Source organism: Alexandromys fortis, unplaced genomic scaffold, assembly GCF_014885135.2.
Source record: "Alexandromys fortis isolate MF-2015 unplaced genomic scaffold, M_Fortis_MF-2015_v1.1 scaffold_239, whole genome shotgun sequence".
NCBI lineage: Eukaryota > Metazoa > Chordata > Mammalia > Rodentia > Cricetidae > Alexandromys > Alexandromys fortis.
This window is the reverse complement of record NW_026068120.1, coordinates 967,518-989,080: the sequence shown is the minus strand read 5'-3', so window position 1 is coordinate 989,080 and position 21,563 is coordinate 967,518. Positions and strand designations below refer to the sequence as shown.

The 21,563-nt window shown below is 42.1% G+C and overlaps 2 protein-coding genes across 5 annotated transcripts in view; one reads left to right on the top strand and one right to left on the bottom strand.

Moving 5' to 3' along the window:
- Prkdc (protein kinase, DNA-activated, catalytic subunit) overlaps positions 1-11,444 on the bottom strand; it is a 156,463-nt gene extending 145,019 nt beyond the window's left edge. The window contains exons 1-10 of the mRNA XM_050125161.1: positions 11,038-11,444; positions 8,415-8,491; positions 8,222-8,314; positions 6,857-6,931; positions 6,101-6,209; positions 5,308-5,420; positions 5,122-5,221; positions 3,327-3,382; positions 3,215-3,245; positions 1,701-1,858 (exon numbers count right to left, since the gene is read on the bottom strand). Of these exons, the coding sequence (XP_049981118.1) occupies positions 1,701-1,858; positions 3,215-3,245; positions 3,327-3,382; positions 5,122-5,221; positions 5,308-5,420; positions 6,101-6,209; positions 6,857-6,931; positions 8,222-8,314; positions 8,415-8,491; positions 11,038-11,215 (990 nt within the window). The 5' untranslated portion in view covers positions 11,216-11,444. The remainder of the gene's footprint in view (positions 1-1,700; positions 1,859-3,214; positions 3,246-3,326; positions 3,383-5,121; positions 5,222-5,307; positions 5,421-6,100; positions 6,210-6,856; positions 6,932-8,221; positions 8,315-8,414; positions 8,492-11,037) is intronic.
- Positions 11,445-11,729: 285 nt separating this feature from the next.
- Positions 11,730-21,563, top strand: part of Mcm4 (minichromosome maintenance complex component 4) — a 30,162-nt gene continuing 20,328 nt past the window's right edge. For 3 of the 4 annotated variants that reach the window (XM_050125153.1, XM_050125150.1, XM_050125151.1), the window contains exons 1-10: positions 11,730-11,946; positions 12,212-12,376; positions 12,652-12,815; positions 12,904-13,005; positions 13,703-13,798; positions 13,884-13,979; positions 14,450-14,588; positions 17,653-17,873; positions 18,171-18,291; positions 20,874-21,133. In XM_050125153.1, the coding sequence (XP_049981110.1) occupies positions 11,877-11,946; positions 12,212-12,376; positions 12,652-12,815; positions 12,904-13,005; positions 13,703-13,798; positions 13,884-13,979; positions 14,450-14,588; positions 17,653-17,873; positions 18,171-18,291; positions 20,874-21,133 (1,434 nt within the window). In that variant the 5' untranslated portion in view covers positions 11,730-11,876. The remainder of the gene's footprint in view (positions 11,947-12,211; positions 12,377-12,651; positions 12,816-12,903; positions 13,006-13,702; positions 13,799-13,883; positions 13,980-14,449; positions 14,589-17,652; positions 17,874-18,170; positions 18,292-20,873; positions 21,134-21,563) is intronic. The other variant, XM_050125152.1, reaches the window with a different exon arrangement.

Below are 21,563 nucleotides of genomic sequence, written 5' to 3'. Positions count from 1 at the left end.
CTTTAACAAAGGTCAGCAAAGTCTCCACAGTTCAGGCCAGCTAGGGACAGCTTATCTCACACAAATCCTACAAACAACAAGAAACCCTAACAATCAAAGACATACAAATGAAATTTTAAAATGAATAAAATATGGAAATAAATACTTGCCAAAGCCAGGTTTAAGAATGGCTAGTGACCAGTTAAACTGCTAAATTAAAACCACAATAAAATAATATAACCATGTCTGGCTGAAAAAGGATAACTAGGACTCATGTGCACTATTATTGGTGGCAAGATAAAACGGTACAACCACTTGGGAAAGTTGGATACTGGCCTACAAAGTTTAACATATCGCTGGGATATGACCAGAGGTTTGGCTTTGGCCTTTCTTTCACTCAGGAGACATGTTAACAGAAACCCAAAGGCCTTGTTCAGTCGCGTTAGCTGTTGTTCCAGTCACAGTAGCTAAGGAATGGAAACAACGTAAATGTCCTCAACTGGTCAATGGAGAATGATAATGTAGTTCATGCATGATTCTATTCAGTTATAAAGAAAATGAAATTTGCAGGACAATGGACAGAACCAGAAAATATTACACTAAGTAATAAAAAAACAAAAACCGGAAAGATAAATGCTCCATGTTTTCTCTTATTTGTGGATTTTCGTTCAGAATCTTTAAATCTGAGTATATAACCTGGAGTAACCACAGATACCAAGAGAGTAAAGAGAGACTAGGGATGGAGTATGGGGCTCTGAAGAGGGGTAGTAGGACAGACAGACGCTATGAGGGGGAAATGGGAAAATGGAAGGTAGAAAGGAGGGCAGGATGGGGGGGAAGGATAAATGACACTACAGATGTTTGAAAAGCCAGGGGCACCCAGTTTAAATGAGGTACTCCACTTAGGCTGACAGTGCTCCCCCTCTCAAAGCCACAAACTAACAGAAATCCCAGAGCAGGCAGGGAACAGTCATTTTTAATTGTCATTCAGAGGAGTCCAAGAGACCCCAAGAGCAATTATAGGCTGTTGCTGATGCCCTCCCAGAAATTGAAAAAAACTGAAGGTAAGTCCCTGAATAAAGCTGTACCTAGCCTGGAAGCCTCCTCCCTAAAAACCAGCTCTCATAGTATGAGAAGGAGCTATGCAATCATTCAAAACCTGTGAAGTTAACTATGACTTATTCTTTTTCTTTCTTTCTTTCCTTCCTTCCTTCCTTCCTTCCTTCCTTCCTTCCTTCCTTCTTTCTTTCTTTCTTTCTTTCTCTCTTTCTTTCTTTCTTTCTAACAGTCTATGTGGCCCTAGCTATCCTGGAATTTGCAATGTAGACCAAGTTGGCCTCAAACTCAGAGATCTGCCTGCCTCTGCTTCCTGAATGATGAGATTAAAGTTGTACGCCACTATGCCCGACCCTACTAACCCATTTTCAGTAACCCTTTTTCACTAACAGTGATCCAAGCAAAACTTTGCTCCAAGCAGGCCAAAGTGCCTGCTTCCTCAGCACCTAGCAAGATGCCCTACAGAGTTTTGATCAAGCTGAGATTATCCAGGCTCTTTTGTTCGGTCTAACTAGCACTCATGGCAGAGCAATAGCAAAGCTTCCTGCTGCAGATGCTGTAGGAACTAAACAGATCATGTTACCAATTATTTTCAAATATGCAGGCACAAGATTGGAATTTAGTTCTTTTGGGGAAGCTTTTAACAAAAGTTGAATCTGAAGTACCTGTTTCAGGAAGGACTCCAGGGCTGAATGCGCAGCTTTCTTTAATTCCACATTTGTGTGGCTGCACCACTTCGACAGTACTTCAAATAGAGTAATATAGTTGTCCAGAAGGCAGGTAGTAAATTGAGATGCATGCAGGGTAAGTAAGCGCAGACCAGCTGCAAATACAAAATACATCCCATTTCAAACAGGTCAACAAAAGCCAGAAAAGAGAATTAAGAAAGCTTCCTATATACGCTAAAAGTAAAAAAAAAAAAAAAAAAAACTTAAGATTTTATATAGCCAGGCACAGTGACGCACACCTTTAAGTACTCAGGAGGCAGAGGCAAGCAGATCTCTCTGACTTTGAGCCCAGCCTTGTTTACACAGTAAGTTCCAGGACAGGCAGGCCTACATAGAGAGACCCTGTCTCAAAACACAAACAAACACAGTACATTACCCTAAAATAATCTGGTGATCTCAAAGTGCCCTCTAATGTTCCCAGTCTCTACACTGACTTAGGCTCATGACCTGGCACCAAAGAGGGTCAGGAATAGGATCTGGATTCATCAGCTCACAGCAAAATCAAGCAGCCTATGGGCTGAGGAAGCAGCTCAGTTGGTAGACTGCTTGCTTAGCACGTATAAGGCCCTGGGTCTGGTAGTTAGCATAGCATTAACAAGTTAAGGCACACATGCCTGTAATTTCAGCACTAGGAAAATGGAAGTCATCAGCTATATAATGAGGTTAAAGGTCACCCTAGGCACTGGGGTGGTGGTACACACCTCTAATCCCAGTACTCAGGAGGCAGAGGCAGGCGGATCTCTGAAAGTTTGAGACCAGCCTAGTCCTACAGAGCGAGTTCCAGGACAGGCTCCAAAGCTACACAGAGAAACCCTGTCTTGAAAAATCAAAAAAAAAAAAAAAAAAAAAAGAGAGTCACCCTAGGCAACATGAAACCATGTCTCAATAACAATAACAAAATAAAGCTTGAATCTCCTGAATGATAGTCTAACATACATTTTTTAAAAAAATATTTAAAATTCTTTTCTACATGGATTTCAAACATATTTTTGATCACTGACTCTAATTACACTAACATTTAATATGTATTCTTTTTTTAAAAAAATTATTATTGCATTTGCGTGTGTGCACCTGCACAAGTCAGAAGGACAATTTGCAGGAGCCAGCACTATTCTGTCGCTACATGAGCCCTGGACATAGAACTCAGTTCGCTAAGCTTGGGGTCAAGGACTTTCCTCACTGAACCATTCAGTCAGCCCCTAACAAATATAGATGTATATATATATGTGTGTGTGTGTATGTATATGTATGTATATGTATGTTTAAATCATGTACTGTGAAAGTGATCCCAGCTAAGAGTTTACTGCTTAAACTAGTCTTCATTAAAGCTTCATTGTAAATAGTGACGTGTGAAACATCAGACACTTTTGTATTTGCCTTCATTCTAGCTTACACAAAACCTTACTCAAGATGTAATTTAAGCTCTTATTTTCTTAAACAAAGAACCTTACCCAAGGGCACAGCGTATCGCTTCATCTCGATCTATTGCAGAAAAAAAAAAAATCATTATTTGAAACTCACAAGTCCGAACTGTGAAGACTTAGAGAGAAATATTAATACTACCTGTGGACGGATTGCTTTTAATGCGAAACCAAAGATCTCCCTTGAAGTCTGGGGATCTAGGGAATAACAACAAAATAAAGCTGTTAAAGCATCGTAACACTATTTATACTCTTTATCAAAATTTGCAAGTGACAGCTTTTCTTTTTATATATATATTATGTATACAATATTATGTATACAATATTTTGTCTGAGTGTATGCCAGCAGGCCAGAAGAGGGCACCAGACCTCATTACAGATGGTTGTGAGTCACCATGTGGTTGCTGGGAATTGAACTCAGGACTTTGGAAGAGCAGGCAATGTTCTTAACCTCTGAGCCATCTCTCCAGCCCGACAGCTTTTCTTAAGACCAATGGATATTTCCAGTAGCTGCACAAATCTACAACTTCAGGGTAACTTCTCAACATCACTTGACTGAGCTAGAGCTGCGAGTTGTTACAGCGTCTGGGGAGAGGAACATGGAATAACTCATGTGTGAGCACAGGAGCTAAATCAACGCCCACGTTACATAATCTCGCAGAGCCTCAACTTTCTCAGCTACAAAAAGGGAGACTATGGCTTCTTCAAAGACTGGAAGATTAGAAGAAGTGATTCAGTCAAGGACAAATATGTAGGCAGAATACCAATTCACATAAAATAAAATAAACAAATTATTTTAAAAAAAAAAGGAGTGCACAGTGGGAGAAGGGGCAAGAGACATAGATGAGAGAAACAGTGAGAATCAACTAACATAAGATATGTGGAAATTTATATTAAGTTCTATTTCTTTATAAGCCAGTGTGAAAAAAACTAAAATGAAACAAAACCAACTACAGTAAATTGGTTTTAAGAACAAGGGAAACGGGGGCTGGAGAGATGGCTCAGTGGTTAAGAGCATTGCCTGCTCTTCCAAAGGTCCTGAGTTCAATTCCCAGCAACCACATGGTGGCTCACAACCATCTGTAATGAGGTCTGGCGCCCTCTTCTGGCCTGTAGGCATACAGACAGAACATTGTATACATAATAAATATTAAAAAAAAAAAAAGAACAAGGGAAACAAAGTAACTATAAACACAACCTGCAGTCATAAAAGCAACAGGTATCCCCAGTGTAGAGGGGACTGGACCACCACCATCCAGGGAGGTCTGGCTTGGCCTTGCAGCCTCCTCCTCCTACCTCCTCTCACATACACATCCTCCAGTCTCGTGGATGCTTCCTGTACAAACATCCTCCTATCTGTTTCTAATGTGGTAAAAATCTGCATAAAAGTCATCATTTTAAAAATGTGTAAAGATACAATATAGTCACATTAAATATTTTCACTCTATTGTGTAACATCACCTAAATTTCTACACCTAAAATGTTTTCATCCTCCACCACTGAAAACTAGCCCCACCTCCACCCTTCTCAGCTCCCAGAAACTCCTACATCCTGTCCCTATACTTTCTTACTCTAAGTGGAGCTATATATCGTGTGGTTTTTTTTTTTTAGATTAGCTTTTTTTTTTTAGATCTTATTTATTTATTACGTATACAGGGTTCATACCTGCATGCCAGAAGAAGGTACCAGATCTCATTGTAGATGGTTATGAACCACCATGTGGTTTCTGGGAATTGAACTCAGAACCTCTATAAGAGCAGCCAGTGTTCTTAACCTCTGAGCCATCTCTCCAGCCCCTGTGTTTTGTTTTTTGATTGGCTTATTTCTTAATAGTCTTAGGATATCGCTACTATCTAGGTTATAGCATAAAGCAGAATTTGTCCTTGCTTTTGAGACAAGGTCTCAGCACTAGAAAGAGAATCAAAGTCTGGCAATACCTTCCTCCACGGACTTGGTGAAGTTGCACAGAAGCGAGGACAGCCCTTTTAGACAGCCAGCCAGAACAGGAAATCTAGGTTCTCTTACTGTCGATGTCATCTAAAAGGACGTTTTAAGGAAGATATTACAAAATGAAAACAAAAGAAAAACAAACAAGACTGTCATAAGGCAGGGTCAGGTTATACCTGGGTCTTGAGTTCTCCCAGAAAAGCCCGGAACAGGTTTTCTGAATGATTTATCATTTCACTAGGATGAACTTCGCCTAATACTCCCAGGAGCTCATAGATTTTTTCTAAAACTGAAAAATAAAATCAGATAAATGAAACCTAAAACTACATTTAAATAAGTAAAATTAACATAAATGTATGAATAAGAAAACAGAGGACGATCAAGTCAAAATGATTTCAGGGCCAGCCAGATAGCTCAGTGAGTAAAGGCACGTGCTGCCAAGCCTAGCCTCAGTCCCTAACCCACTCAGGAAGGAGAGAACCGACTCTCTCCAACTGTACTCTGACCTCAAACATGCACCTACACATTCACAAAAGTATTTTTAAATTTTTAAAGTAATTTTATAGTAAAACACAAAATAACTAGGTTTTTCATAAAATTCTTCCCCAAGTTTTATCTTAATCTCTTTCTTTTTTTTTTTAAAGATTTATTTATTTATTATGTATACAACATTCTGCCTCCCTGTATGCCCGCACGCCAGAGGAGGGCGCCAGATCTCATTACAGATGGTTGTGAGGCACTATGTGGTGGCTGGGAATTGAACTCAGGACCTCTGGAAGAGCAGCCAGTGCTCTTAACCACTGAGCCATCTCTCCAGCCCCTCTTAATCTCTTTCTATAAGTTAAATTATATTTAAGGAATCCTTTTGTTTGCTTCCATTGTGCTATTCTTTCAGCAAAAGACCTTCATTGAGGAAATTAATCGTTCGTTAATGTTAATTTGTGAAAATATTTGAAAATAACATCTCACCTGTATCAGTTAGTCTTGATTTTGATGCAAGTTCTCCATAGAACTTGTTAAATAATTCTCCAATCTTAAACTCATCCATGATTCTAGAACTTCTCAGTGTCTTAAGTAACTATAAGAACACAAATGAGAATTTTTCTAGAGAGGAAAATAAACAAAAGACAACCTCTGCTTCAACAAGGCTTCGGAATCCTGCCCTGGGTCTCTCTGCAATGACTCCTGCTCTGACATCTGGGGACATGGGGCTGGAGTGATCAGTAGGAGACACAGGGAAAGCCAGTCCAAACTTAATTTCAGCTTCCTCACAGAGCAGTAACACCGCTAGAACGACTTCTTCACAGGCATTCAGGATCACAGACCAACCAAGTCCAAAGCAATTCTAAGCCAGAATGCCAAGGGAGAAAATTAAAAGTGAAAGCGAGCCCCTCACTACTAGGGTTTCGGGAAAACCTCACTGAAACGCACAGCGTGCTCTCTGGGCACACCTAATAAACTGCATTGGCTCCCACCACAGGCAGCAAGCGTGACAAGTGGGAAGCCGGAAATTCTCAGCTAAGTTCCTCTTTACTACCCCGACAACTTCAAATTCTTCTCTTACTACTCAGGAAAATACGAACAAAACACCACTGTGCTGCCAGATGGCGGCTACAAAATTCACAACTCCATCCTCCCCTAAACTCCCACCTCAACAAAACTCAAATTTCCACTTTTGTTACAAACTTAACAATAAAAACATATTACTTAGAAATATAAAATTACCTTAATCAGAAGGTCTAGGGCTGCAATTTTACACTTAGCAGTTCTATCTTTTGTATAAACACTGGTACAAGTATTCTAGGATTCAAAACAAAATATGTCATTCAAAAGGAGACAAAAATCACCAATATAACTTTAACAACTAAGATTTAAATTTAGGTAAAACTGTTATCTATGAGGGGTAATACCAATGTGTAGCATAATAAAATTTATAAATTAACCCTTAAAAGCATAATAGAGTATATAAATATACAGATTAAAAATTACTGAAAATTAGGTTGGGCAGTTGTGTTGCATGCCTTTTATTTTAGCACTTGAGAGTTCAAGACCAGTCTGGTCTACATAGTGAATTCCAGGACAGACAGTGCTACAGAGAAAAACCCTGACTTGAAGAACCAAAAAGAAATAAAAAGAAAAAAATTACTGAAAACTCCAACTCAATATGCTATGGTTGCTATGTCAAAAATACAAACAGATAAGCCGGACAGTGGTGGCACACGCCTTTAACCCCAGCACTAGGGAGGCAGAGGCAGGCGGATCTTTGAGTCCACAAGAGCTAGTTCCAGGACAGGCTCCAAAGCTACAGAGAAACCCTGTCGCAAAAAAACAAAGATGAGGCTCCAGTAAGAATTTGAAAAAAAATTAGAAAACAAAAGTGTATTATTTGTTTCCACATACATGTACTATATACATGTTACATCAAGAAACAAATTACAGGCCCAGCTACTCACAATTACCTGAGCACAGGAGTTTGAGTTAACTCATATAACACACTAATACAAAAGAAAGCAAGAGAGAGCAAAAAAGCATTAACACATGGGCAAAGGGGGCTGGAGAGCTGATGGCTCAGGGGGTGGAGCACTGCTGCTTTCCCAGAGGACTCAGGTTTGGTTCCCAGCACTCAGAGTAACTCAGAGCCATCTCTGTAACTTCCGAGTGTACATACACACTCATGGTACACATAAAAATATACACACAGGCAAAACGTTCACACGCAAAAAATAAATAAAAGTAAATACAACCTTTAAAAAAAATTAAAAGTTACCAAATGTACTCAGAGAAAGACTAGAAAAGAAATTCAACAGTAGAGGGCTTGCCTAGCATGTCAAGTGACTGGGTGCTATCCTAAGCACCAAACATGAAAAGAAAAATCTCCACAGAATTTTGATAAAAGTAAACAAAAAAGCTATTATCAAATACCCTTGTAAACTGTGACACATTTTATAAATATTAACACCACGACTGAAACTTCCTAACATAATCAAGCTGAAATGAGTAAACACCAATAAAAAAGCATAAACAAGAGTCTAAGTTCTAGGTTAAAATTGAAGCTGGCATATATGAGTTTTGATTTTTCTTTTTCCTTACCTTTATATCAAGAGAATAATGCGTGACCTTCTGGTCAATTTTCTCTAAGAAAAGACACAAAAATTTTAGGGCTTCTTCTCTACAATCACGAAACTATAATATAAGAAATAAATACAAAATTTGGGTAAGAATAAGCCACTCCAACAAAGAGGAAGATAGAAGAGACAAAATGGAAGGAAAGGTTTGTACTCACTTCATCAAGGCCAAGTGACTTCCGGACAAATACAAGCAAACCATACTCTTTGGAAAATACTAAGGAAACCTGCAATGCTGGGGAGGGGCGCAGGATGGAGAAAAAAATATTAGAAGTGCCAAGAAACATTTTATAAAAGATCCCTGAAAGCACTGCCTGGTTTTCAAGGTACTTTTGCAAGTAATAAAAACTAACATGAGGCTATTATTTTGAAGCAATGAAAACAGAAAGTTCGGATGTTGTTCTACTAAGATAAAGTAGACAAAATAAAACTTTCTCCCATCCTCCATCAGATGCCCACAGTCTTCTCTGTGATATCTAACTTCTGGAAATCAACTTTACAAGGTAATAAAGGTTACAATGAATGAGGGTGACCTTAAAACGGTGATATAATACTCTATCTGGTGGATCCAATGTTATTATATGAGGCCTTAAGAGTGGAAGTCAGACCAGCTGAGAAAAGACTCTATCTACATAAAAACAAAAGGAGAGGATGAAGAAAAAGAGAACCAGGCCCTGGTAGAGCACTTAAACCCAGCACGTGGGAGGCAGAGGCAGGAGGATCTCAGTGAGTTCCAGGCTAGGCTGGTCTACAAAGCGAGTTCCAGGATAACCAGGACTACACAGAGAAACCCTGTCTCAAAAAACCAAGTCAGAGGATACACAGTAGGGAATCTCTCAGGAGAGATTCAGGCACTTCACGAGATGGGCTCAGCATGCTGCTTGCTGCTGCTTTGAAGATGGGGCTACAAGTCAAGGGAAGTGGACACATTCTAAAAGCAAGACTCACCAGCAAAGAAATAGGACCTTAAGTCTTATAATCTAAAGAAAGGAAAAGATGGGTTGTCTCCTAGACCCTTCAAGACAAAAAGTCTGCCTGAATATATTCGATCTAGCTTGGTGAGACCCATCCAGCTTCTGATTGTAGAATTTAGGATGAGTTCTGCTATTAAAATCAGTAAGCTTTAGAGCACAGGCGTTCGAGCCTTGTAATCCTAGTATGTAGGGTGTGAACACAGGAGATGCAGTTACAGAGGAGCCTAGGCATATAGACAGACCATGACCAAGAAATGCTTGCAGTGGTCACTGTAGCAGAAAGAAACTGACATCTATAATCTATCAATATGATGTATATTAAGTTGGAACTGCTTTAAGATCAAAGAGGTCATTCCCCAACAATAAATTCTAACCTTGAAACCTCGAAAACAGAAGGCAATTAAATGTTAGTTTTTTACATTCTGTCTTCTCCATTATCACTAGGTCCTTGACAATGTATTGTTACCATACAGCATCTTGTTCAAAGTTTTGTTTACTTGTTAAAAAACAAAAACTGGGTCTCACTATGTAGTCCTAGCTGGCCTGGAACTCAGAGATCTGCACTGATATAAAAGGCTTGCATATCTGTGTTTCAGAAAGGAACGTAACACAGGCTAAAGGGCGGTGGTGCAAGCCTTTAATCCCAGCACTTGAGGAGGCACAAGGAAGGTGGAACTCTGTGAGTTCAAGGCCAAGCCTGGTCTACAAAACTAGAGCTACAGAGAAACCCTATCCTGGGGAAAAAAGAAAGAAAGAAAGAAAGAAAGAAAGAAAGAAAGAAAGAAAGAAAGAAAGAAAGAAAGAAAGAAAGAAAAGGAGGAGGAGGAGGAGGAGGAGGAGGNGGAGGGAGGGAGGGAGGGAGGGAGGGAGAGAAAGGAAGGAACATGGTCTTTACCCACAATGTAATCAATTTTTTTTTTTTGGTGGTAGTACCAGGGACTAAACCCACAGCCTATGCTCCATCACTGAGCTGCCAGCCCTCAGGTTTAAACATAAAAACACTATCTGGGGACCCAGACCAGTGATTAAGAGCACTTCCTATTCTTCTAGAGGACCAGAGTTCAGTTCTGAGCACCGATGTCTAGGGTCTGGTAACCACTTGCAACTCAAGCTCTAGGGCATCCAATTCCCTCATCTGAACATCCGGAGTACACACACAATAAAAATAAGTACTGGGGTGGGGGTGGGGCGGCATGATTACTATCTGGCCATAGTAGCACATGCCTGTAATCCTAGCACTTGGGGAATGGGGCAGAAGTCAAAAAGGTAGGAAGACCACAAGCTGGAGGCCAGTCTGGGCTAGATGAAAATAACTGAAATGAATATGCTGAAATGAGGCATTTCCACAAAGAAAATTAAGTTATCATGCAGGCATTGCGTAAAGTTAAAAGGAACAGGCAAGCGAGGTACTTCGCATCTAGAATCTCAGCATCTGAAGGTTGTTTCCAGACTAGCTTGGGCTACACAGGAAGCCCCTAACTCAAAAAGAAAAATCAAAAGAACAGCATGGCTCTCAGTAATTTTTGCAATTATTCGAAAAACATGATGCAACGGGGGGGGGGGGAGTTTTGTAAATGTCCTAGTGAGTTCAGCCGAGATTAAGATGTACTTTCCTCCAACTTTGGCTAGAAACCACTGCCAAACTTGGGGGCTGTTTTCCAACACCGGTTTTAAAACTTCTTCAGATGCTAGGAAAAGAGATCAGTTACACAGCCACAGATCCCAGACTTCACAAGACCGTGCTACATCAGGGCAGAGAAGCGCTGAGACCTCTGACAGGCGGGCCCCCCCCACGCCCCGTACCCACCCAGCACTGCGGAGCTAGTGCTCAGCACGCACTCCTGCCCCAAGCCATGGATCAGCTGATAACTGGCGCCCGCAGCGTTGCAGCGATCCGGCGCGGACACAAACTCCTGCAGTTGCTGCAGCCAGCCGCGGACACCGGCGCCCGCGTCCGCCATAGCGCCAGCACCCGCTTCGCGCATGTGCGACGAGGCCCCGAAAGTACCGGCGGGAGCGCTCGCTCGTACTCCGGCAGGAAGGGTGAGCGCGCACACCCACAGGCCTGACTCTACGCCGCGCCTGACTTGTGCACCACGGAAATCAAGGGGACAGAAACCTGTCAGTCTAACCGAGCGAGGTACCACAAGAGCATTCACTGTACTTGGGACGCTGCAGACGTAAACACGCCGCAGGCAGGAGAGGGACCAGCCCGCCGCGGGTTTCCCGCCAAAGCGCGGTCCTGCTGCAGACTAGCCCATCGGAGGAGAGGGGTGAACAGGGTGAGGCCGCGCTCTTCCACCGAGACGGCCGCCTACAACTCCCCTGCGGGCGGTGTTGGTGCTTCCCAGAGGCGGAGCTACGCGAGTCTGCCTCTGTGATTGGTCGAGAACTTCCTCTAGAGCCACGCCCACCCCACGCCAAGGGCGCAGAGTGGAGCCTTCCGGAGGCGGAGCTAGGCTCTCTTGCCTCTGTGATTGGCCGGGTGCTGCTGGGCGCTGTGACGACAGAGCGACTGGCGGGAATCGGCTCTGCGTTCCGGCCCGGAAAGCTCTGCACGGTGCCGGCTGTACCAGCTAACCCCGGATCCAAGAGTCGGGACGACTCGGAGCCAGCTTCTCCTTGTGGCGTAGGTACCGCAGCACCATGTCGTCCCCGGCGTCGACTCCGAGCCGCCGCAGCAGCCGACGCGGACGAGCCACTCCATCCCAGACGCGTGAGTCCCCTCATCTTTCTCTTTCCGCCTCGTGTCTATTCCCGCAGCACCGTGGAATGTCCTGGGGCCTCCGAGCCTGGTGCTTGGTTGACAGGCCTGGGCAGATAGTGAGTGGCCTCTGGTCGCTCAGATACTGATGACTGCCGGGCTGTCCGGCCTGGGCAGCTCCGTTGTTTAAAAATGCCAACTCCTTTTCTCTCTGTTCGGAGTCATTTGTGGGTTTGGTTTTTTTTGTTTTGTTTTGTTTTGTTTTGCGTGCCGGAAGTGAGAAGTGAGGAGGGCAGCAGGTCGTCTCCCAGCCGGAGACGGAGAGGCGAAGATTCTTCCACTGGCGAGCTGCCACCGATGCCCACCTCTCCAGGAGCGGACCTGCAGAGCCCAGCTGCACAGAGCGCCCTGTTTTCCAGCCCTCCCCAGATGCATTCCTCAGGTGGGTGTCTGCAGATGTGGGTTCCGCTTTGGTCGATAAGAGTCATCAGCGGTCGGGATGGGATGGCTGGTTTAGCAGTTGTTGTGATGCCCAAGCATTCTTCAGTGTGAGCTGGTGTAGGTTTTCACTGAAGCAGCTGGGGAGGGAGGCAGAATTGGTACAAGCTGTGACCCAGTGAGCCAAGGAAGCAGATTTTATAGTAGAACTGCATTTTTGGGGTATGATGTGCTACCTGGATTTCTTCCGTGGTGAAGGTGAATATGTTGTTTTTGTAGCTATTCCTTTGGACTTTGACGTTAGTTCGCCGTTGACATATGGCACTCCCAGCTCTCGAGTGGAAGGAACCCCAAGAAGTGGGGTGAGAGGCACCCCAGTGAGGCAGAGGCCAGACCTGGGCTCGGCTCGGAAGGGTCTGCAGGTGGATCTGCAGTCTGACGGAGTGAGTACGGAGCAGCTCTGGGAGCGGGACATTTCTGGAGCCTAAGGTAGGTAGTTCCGTTAACCTGTTTCTGTCGTCTCCTCTGTAGACAGCTGCAGAAGATGTCGCAGCAAGCGAACAGTCTCTAGGCCAAAAACTTGTGATTTGGGGAACAGATGTGAATGTGGCAACATGCAAAGAAAATTTTCAGGTAAGCTTATGGATACTAAAAACTCATCCCTGAGACTTTGGGAGAACGTGTTGGTAATCTTATGTTGGTAGCCATGATGTATAGCAGCAAGTTGTTTGTGGTGTAGAATTTTATTTCTAAAATAATTTGTTATGCAAAACATGGTGATAAACTTTTTATTAAGATTTTGATACTTTGAGATGGTTTCTCTGTGTAGCCCTGGCTATTTTGGAACTCGAAGCTGACTTCGAACTCAGAGATCCACCTGTCTCTGCCTCTCTGCGAGAATTAGAGGTGTGTGTTACCACTCCCAATTAGGTGGTAAATACTTATTTTAGCATTTGGGCAGAGGGTTACTGGAAGTTCAAGGCCAGCCTGGGTTTATAGTAAGAACCCTGTCTCAAACCCAAAGAAGAAATTCTCTATCTCTGTATGTGTTCATATAGCCATAGATTTAAATTTTTTTCTTTCATATAGTTATTGTTGGGGGGAGGGGACATGCCATGCATGGCTTTCATGTGAAGGTTAGAGGTCACTTTGCAGGGGCTGGTTCTTTCCACTGTGTGGGTTTGGAGATAGAACTGAGGTCATCAGGCTTCTAGGCGAGCATCCTTAACTACTGAGCCATCTTGCTGGTCTAAATTCTGCATTTTAATAATAACTACATGTTTTAAGTTCATTAAGCTTAATACTTTTTTTTTTTTTACTCCATGTCAAGCGATTCCTTCAAAGTTTTACTGATCCTCTGGCCAAAGAAGAAGAAAGTGTTGGCATAGATGTTACTCAACCTTTGTACATGCAAAGACTTGGAGAGGTAATCAAATGCGATTTACAAATGGAAGTTTTGTGTTTTGAGATAATAAAATTAGTGAAATATGACTTCTTCATTTGTCTTACAGATTAATATTACAGGAGAACCATTTTTAAATGTGAACTGTGAACACATAAAGTCATTTGGCAAAAATATGTATAGACAGCTCATCTCCTACCCACAGGTAAGAATTGATTTGAGCTTCATGGTTATAGTAAACATTTGCAAGGAATGTTCCTAGCAACAGAATTGCATTAGGTTAAAAGACTGCTTCCAAAGATTGACTATTCTTAAAGAAAACCATGTTTTACTGCATTTAAAGTGAGGATTTTTTTCTTCACTAATTAGTAGTGTTCCTTAAAAGTAGTGAATCTTACCAGCGATTTCTTGGATTTCATGAAGTAAATTATCTCTTTTCAGGGGGTGTTAATCAGAAGCTGTTGAGGCAAGGTAGTGTTCAGGGTAGCTTTGTAGCTGAAGATGACCTTGAACTCCTGATTTCTTGGTTTCTGACCCCTGGGGGTGGAGTTAGGAGGTCTTATGACCTACCTGATGTGGTGCTAGGACTTGAACTTGAGTCTCCTCAGAGCAACAAGTACTGTCAACTCCTGAGTTATCTCTTCAGCCCCTATATCTTTATATTCATATTTACAGGAGGTCATACCAACCTTTGACATGGCGGTCAATGAGATCTTTTTTGAGCGTTACCCTGACTCCATTTTAGAACATCAGATTCAAGTAAGACCTTTTAATGCATTGAAGACAAAGAGTATGAGAAACCTGAATCCTGAAGGTAATATATTTAATAGTAGTAAATGTCTTATGTGGGAAGAAACATCAAGAATTGTGTAGTGGGTAGTGATAGCATTAAATTATAAATTGAAAAGATTTATTCTGTATACTTTTGTGAACTTATTGTGCATTTTTCTAACTTAACTGAAGTATCTGATATAAAAGAAATTGCAATACTCTACTGTAAAAGTGAATTTATTCAAATACAATAAATTTCTAGTTACTAGGTATGTACTTTTTTGGTGGCGCACACCTTTAATCCCAGCACTCGGGAAGCAGAGGCAGGTGGATCTCTTTGAGTTTAAGACCAGCCTGGGCTACAGAGCTAGTTCTAGGACAGGCTCCAAAGCCACAGAGAAACCCTGTCTCAAAAAAAACAAAACAAAAAAGATTTTTATTAATTAAGTATATAATGTTCTACCTGAATGTATGACCACACACCAGAAGAGGGCACTATACATGGTTGTGAGCCACCATGTACTTGCTGAGAGTTGAACTCAGACCTCTAGAAAAGTAGCCAGTGCTGTTAACCTCTGAGCCACCTCTCCAGCCCTGGTATGCACGTTCTTAGTCACTGAAGAAATCAAATACAGAAGGCCAGCAAGGTGGCTGAGCTATAAAAGCAATTTCTATGAAAACCTGATGATCTGAGTTCAGTTCCTAGAACCCATGGTGAAAGAAGATTAAGTTTTGAGAACTGTTTTCTGATTTTACATCGGTGCCCACAGTCATACACACATGTAATAATAATAAAGAAAACAAATGCAGAACATGATTCCCCAGCCTTAAACTTTAAAGAATTCCAGCTTGCAAAGTAAGTAAAACATAAAGTGTCTGTGCCTCGGGGAAAGAACAAAGTTCTACACCTGTAGAGGAAAAATTGGTTATGAAAGAGAAATTTGGGTAATAGGACCTGAAAGGTGAATATGGAGGAATTCCTTCTAGATGACGTACTGGAGGGACGATAGAAAACTGCCTGTGAGAGATGGCAAGTGTGGGTGATTGAAGTGAGGATTTTGGAGACAGTGATGGGGATCAAAAACCCTAGTTATAAACTGCTTAGAATGTCAAAGAATTTAGGCTTTTACTTCTCATACTGGGTTGCCTTACCCAGTCTTAATACATAGGGAGGTGCTTAGTCTTTTGGGGGAGGTTGTTTATTTCTTGTTTGTTTTGTTTTTTCAAGACAGGGTTTCTCTGTGTAGCTCTGGCTGTCCTGGAACTGTAACTTGATATGCCACGTTTTGTTGATACTCATGGGAGATCTGCCCTTTCCTAAACAGAAACTGAGCAGTGTATTGGTGGGAACAGATGGGGAGAGGTAGAAGGGAAGGACTGGGGGGAGAGGAGGGAGCGAAAACTGCAACCAGGGTGTAAAATAAATAAATTGAAAATGAAAGAGTTTGGGTTTTGTTTCAAAATAAGTAAAGAGATGTTTAAAAGAGAAAGATTTTGCCACTTAATATAATTCCACAAAGTTCTTGTATGAATTCAGTTAGACTGATAGTGGCTCAATTATGGGATATCAGGATCCTAATCTAGATAGTCCTTGGTGTTATAAACAGGACAGAATGACATTTTTCCGTGTGTGGAGATTGGAATGTAGTTGTTTTTTTGGGGGGTAGGGTAGGGGGTGGGGGTTGAGACAGGGTTTCTCTGTAGCTTTGGTGCCCTGAACTAGCTCTTGTAGATCAGGCTGGCCTCGAACTCACAGAGATCCTCCTACCTCTGCTTCCCGAGTGCTGGGATTAAAGGCGTGCGCCACCACCGCCCGGCCCTGTAGTTTTTTAAAATTAATAAGAATGCCTCTGCAGATAAATGTGTTAAGATTGTATAGTATCTTCCATAACAAAATAATAGAGGCATTTAACATGACCAGGACTTTGGGGGGGGGGGGGTATTTGTTAAAGAACCATAATTTTCTGTTCTAAAATTAGCTCCTTACTTCACCTTTTTGTGAGATGTTAGAGACCCTAAGAGAAGGCATACCATACTTTAAAAAGAACTTGTAGGAAAAGCCTGAGATATAAGTTGGTGGTAGATCACTTATCTATGTGCCAACTATAAAAAAGAAAAGGACAAACAAAAGGAGTGTAAAAGAAGTGATGACTGCTAAGAGGCAAAGTGCTTTTATTCCTGTAGGCACTGACCACAAAATGTGTGTTGCGTGTTGATGACATCTTTATGTCCTTGCTCCATTCTATAGGTAACGGAGAGAGAGGCTCAGGGCATCCCCAAGGTCATACATACTTTGTCCATGTTGTCTTGGTATAGAGTCCAGACTGTTCTTGTGTATTATATGTCGATTTGTTGTAGCTGGTGCCATGTAGGCCAGAAGAAATGTAGGGTATCATTTCTTAAGAGCTGTTTTGTTGTTATCAGAAGGGTTTTTTACTGAGTAGGGCTCAGCAAGTAGGCTAGGCTAGCTGGCTAGCCTACAAGTCCTAAAGATCCCCCTGTTATTTTTCCTCCCCAGTGCTGAAATTACAAGTACACCCCCAACCCCAACATTTCCAGCCCAAAATTTTTACCTGACATTAAAGTGAGGTGAGAGGCTGGGGGACAAACTATACCTACACATCAAATTTCTCACCTGTTGTCTACTAAACAGGACACCTGAGGAAGAAAGAGCCAGGTACGGGCCAGAAAGATGGCTCAGTGGTTAAAGATGCCAAGTCTGACCATTTGATTTAGATCCCCAGGACCCATGCAGTAGGAGAGAAATCTGACTCTGATCTCCACTCTTGGCACCCTGGCAGGCATGTGTTCAAATACACTGTGAATAGTTATTTATTTTATTTACTTATGTAAATAAAAAGTAAAAGAAGTGATTAAAAAGGATCAGAAGTATACCGTTGTTGAGAGGAAAGAAGGCTGGACATAGGAAGGACATCCTAGGCTAGTCCTGAGGATACCAGCCAGCTGTCCATTACTGGTTACAGTGCATGCTGTGTCTCCCTTGGTCATCCACAATTCTACTTGAGTTAAGAGTCTGCCTTAGTGGTAGACCCTTGTCTGGGTGGGCTGAGAGACGTGGCTGGTGACAAACCTCTTTCCTTTTACAGACATTGATCAGCTCATCACTATCAGTGGCATGGTCATCAGGACATCACAGCTGATTCCTGAGATGCAGGAGGCCTTCTTCCAATGCCAAGTGTGTGCCCATACTACTCGGGTGGAGATAGACCGAGGCCGCATTGCTGAGCCCTGCTCTTGTGCACACTGCCACACCAGCCACAGCATGGCACTGATCCACAACCGATCCCTGTTCTCAGATAAGCAGATGGTATGTGGCCACTCTATACCCAGTGGTTCCCCAACACAGTGCTGCCTGTGTTCGGCCTCTGTCTGAATCCTCAGCCAATTGTCAATCTACCCTCCACCTTCCTAAATGGAGTTCAGCTCTTTGCATCTTAGAGTGTTGGTTTTGTTGATGACTAGAATTTGGAGCACACTGAGGCTTCAGTACTGGTATGCTATGTTTCAAACAGTGTGAGTATAGGCTGTACAAAGTTGTGTGGTTCTTTTGGCTTTGTTTACCTCGGTACTTTTTTTGTTTCAAATTCTCTCTTGCTTCCTTCAGATCAAACTTCAAGAATCTCCTGAAGACATGCCTGCTGGGCAGACACCTCACACTATTGTTCTTTTTGCCCACAATGATCTTGTAGACAAGGTTCAGCCAGGGGACAGAGTGAATGTCACAGGTAAGTTTTGTTTTTGTTTTTCGAGACAGGGTTTCCCTGTAGCTTGGGAGCCTGTTCTGAAACTTGCTCTGTAGACCAGGCTAGCCTCGAACTCACAGAGATCCCCCTGCCTCTGCCTCTGAAGTACTGGGATTAAAGGCGTGTGCCACCACTGACGGCCCACTGTTTGACTTTTAAGTTGTCAGACGCATATTTTAGATCTCATGTCCTGGTGGGCACTTGCTGTGTAAATCTCAGGACTCTGTGTGTGTCTCAGATTGGTTGTCTCATGGTTGATGCCATGAGAGCAGCTTCAGTAGTGTTGATTGGATTCAGCCTGCCGGTAGCTCAGGGACAGGGCACCAACATGGGACTCATGAGTGCTTTTCTAATTATTTCCTACATGTCCAGCTATGGGCTAACTTTACTTATGCCCTCATGGGAAAGCTATTGCTGAGTTACTGATTGTTGAAGTTCATTACTGCATTAATTCGTGTTTCTAGATTCTAAATGTTGTTGCTTCATGCAAAAATGTTCTTATATTCAGGGTGTGGCAGGCTTTCCACAGTTCAGAGGAATGTAGGTATTTGGTCAAGGGTGGTGAGTCAAAAACAACATTGTTCTTCAGTGGGAATGAGCCCAAGTATCTCTGGCTCCTGGGTCTGGGGCTCATTGTCCCAGCAACTCAATGAGTCAGGATTTTTTTCCCCAACATAAGAAAGACATGCAGTCCCAGTTTTGCCCCACAATTGCCCTAACACCTTTGCTAAGATATTTAATCCAGGGTTGGTGTCCTCAGCTGTATCTTCAGTGCTCTATCATAGTAGGTGCCCAGAGGAACAAAACTAGGCAATTTTAGGTGTCATTAATATCACCTGGTCTACATTGCTCTATGGGTGAAGTGTGATCTGCTTTGCATTTTTAAAATGTTATGCAAGGGGGCTGGAGAGATGGCTCAGTGGTTAAGAGCATTGCCTGCTCTTCCAAAGGTCCTGAGTTCAATTCCCAGCAACCACATGGTGGCTCACAAACATCTGTAATGAGGTCTGGCGCCCTCTTCTGGCCTTCAGGCATACAGACAGAATATTGTATACATAATAAATAAATAAATGAATGAATAAATAAATAAATAAATAAATAAAATAAAAAATGTTATGCAAATGCTGTTTTCTTTTGTTTTGTTTTAATTTTATATCAGAGGATGGCTTGTGGGAGCCAGTTCTCTTGTTCTTCCACATGGGGCCTAAAGATTGCACTCAAATCATCAGGTTTGATGTGCTGAGCACCTCACTAGCTCTCTGAATGAGAATTGCATTGTCTTGTTCTTTAACCACAGTCTGTGAGGGTAAGCTGTAGATAGATTTAGTCCTCAAAAGTCAGGGCCTGGGTCAGTGGTGCTTGCTGTGCAAATCAGATCTGAGTTCCTTCCCCTGGGTCCCACATAATGGAAGGAGAACCAACTCCCAAAGGCCAGCTGCTGACCTTCACACACCACCCTGACCCTTGAGTGGATACACACAGGCATCTCACACTATTATAAGTTGAAACTTTGATTTTTTTTTTTTTTTTAAGCAGCTGGAAACAGAATTAGAATGGAGTTCTAATGGAATTCTAACAAAATTAGAGTGGAGTTCAGGGATAGTTTGAAATCCAAAGAAAAACATTAGATATACCAGTTTAGAAAACCCTTCCTTCTGGAAGCTGAAGAGATAGCGACATGATTAAGTGCACCTGCTGTTCTTCTGGAGGACCTGGGTTCAATTCCCAGCACTCATGTGGCAGCTCACAACTGTCTATAACTCCAGACATAACTCACACACACATACATGCAGGCAAAACACCAATGCACATAAAAATAAATATGAAAAAGAAAACCCTCCCTTAGAGAATGTATACATTAGAGTAGCTACAGTATTATTTATCACTTAGTTTCTAAATTACTTTCTTTGGTGCGTGCTTTTGGGGACACAGGTATGAGGATTAGATTGGCTTGTCATGCTAGGGATCAAGCCAGGGCTTTGGACATGCTTAGCATTCTCTGCTAGGGAGCTACATCTCCAGCCCTTAATTAGGTTCATGAAAAGATCTCAGAAAACGTCCTATTCCTAATTGATCCCCAAGTTGTTATTTTCCCTTCACCTCTGAGTCAGTAGTCTATCTTGCTATTCGTTATTTTTAAAAGAATTGAGCTTTTGGTATTTTTATTTTTAAATTTTTGGTGTAGGCTTTAACGTTTTATTCCAGGTGATGATGACTAAGGAATTACAAAGTGATTTAGCCTAGGGAAATGACATTACTATATTAAATATGACCATAACATAACCTTTTTTACAAATAGCCTGCTCTCATTTTGTCCCTAGAACAATTGTGCACAAAGTATTTATGTACAGATAGTTCCCTAAGTTCATCTAGAACAGATGCATACAAATAGGTGCCCGTTTCTTCTGTTTCTTGATGTTCTTAATGTAGGCCTTAGCTGGAAGGCAACTAGTAATGGATGTTTAAGTGAGATGCGGTCCCCAGCAGCTGCACATTGCCTTTTCTGTCCACTGAGCCTGCAGTGGGAGAAGTAGTAAAGCTGAGTCTCTTGTAAATGTTCTTAGGCATATATCGAGCAGTACCTATCCGAGTCAATCCAAGAGTGAGCAACGTGAAGTCTGTCTATAAAACCCACATTGATGTCATTCATTATCGGAAAACTGATGCAAAACGCCTGCATGGCCTTGATGAAGAAGCAGAACAGAAACTTTTTTCAGAGAACCGTGTGAAATTGCTTAAGGAACTTTCCAGGAAACCAGACATTTATGAGCGACTCGCTTCAGCTTTGGCTCCCAGCATTTACGAACATGAAGATATAAAGAAGGTAAAAATGGAGTTTTTAACTTGAGATTAAGATTTACAATTCTTTGAGATCAAGTACTTCCAAAAAATCCATTTCCCACTGCTACCAACTCCCAAAGATAAGCACTGTTTGAGCTATGACAACAAGGCACTGACCCCTACCTCAGTTGTTAGATGAATGTTACTGTTTTGTTGTGTATATATTCATCTCTGTGCTGTGCGCGTTTGTGTCCCTCAACCTAAGAGGTTACATGAGATCAGAGCAGAGGTTATGCTGGGTAAGTCCTAGAATGATACTGCCTAAAGTTTAAATTGGTTAGGAAAAATTTAGAGTGACCAGAGCACTCTCAGGTGGCTTTGGTCATACCTTCAGCTTATAAGTTAGAAAAGTACCTCTAAATCAGAAGAAAAAACTATTACTCTACAAAGTGAATGTTTAGATGTGTTTGTGC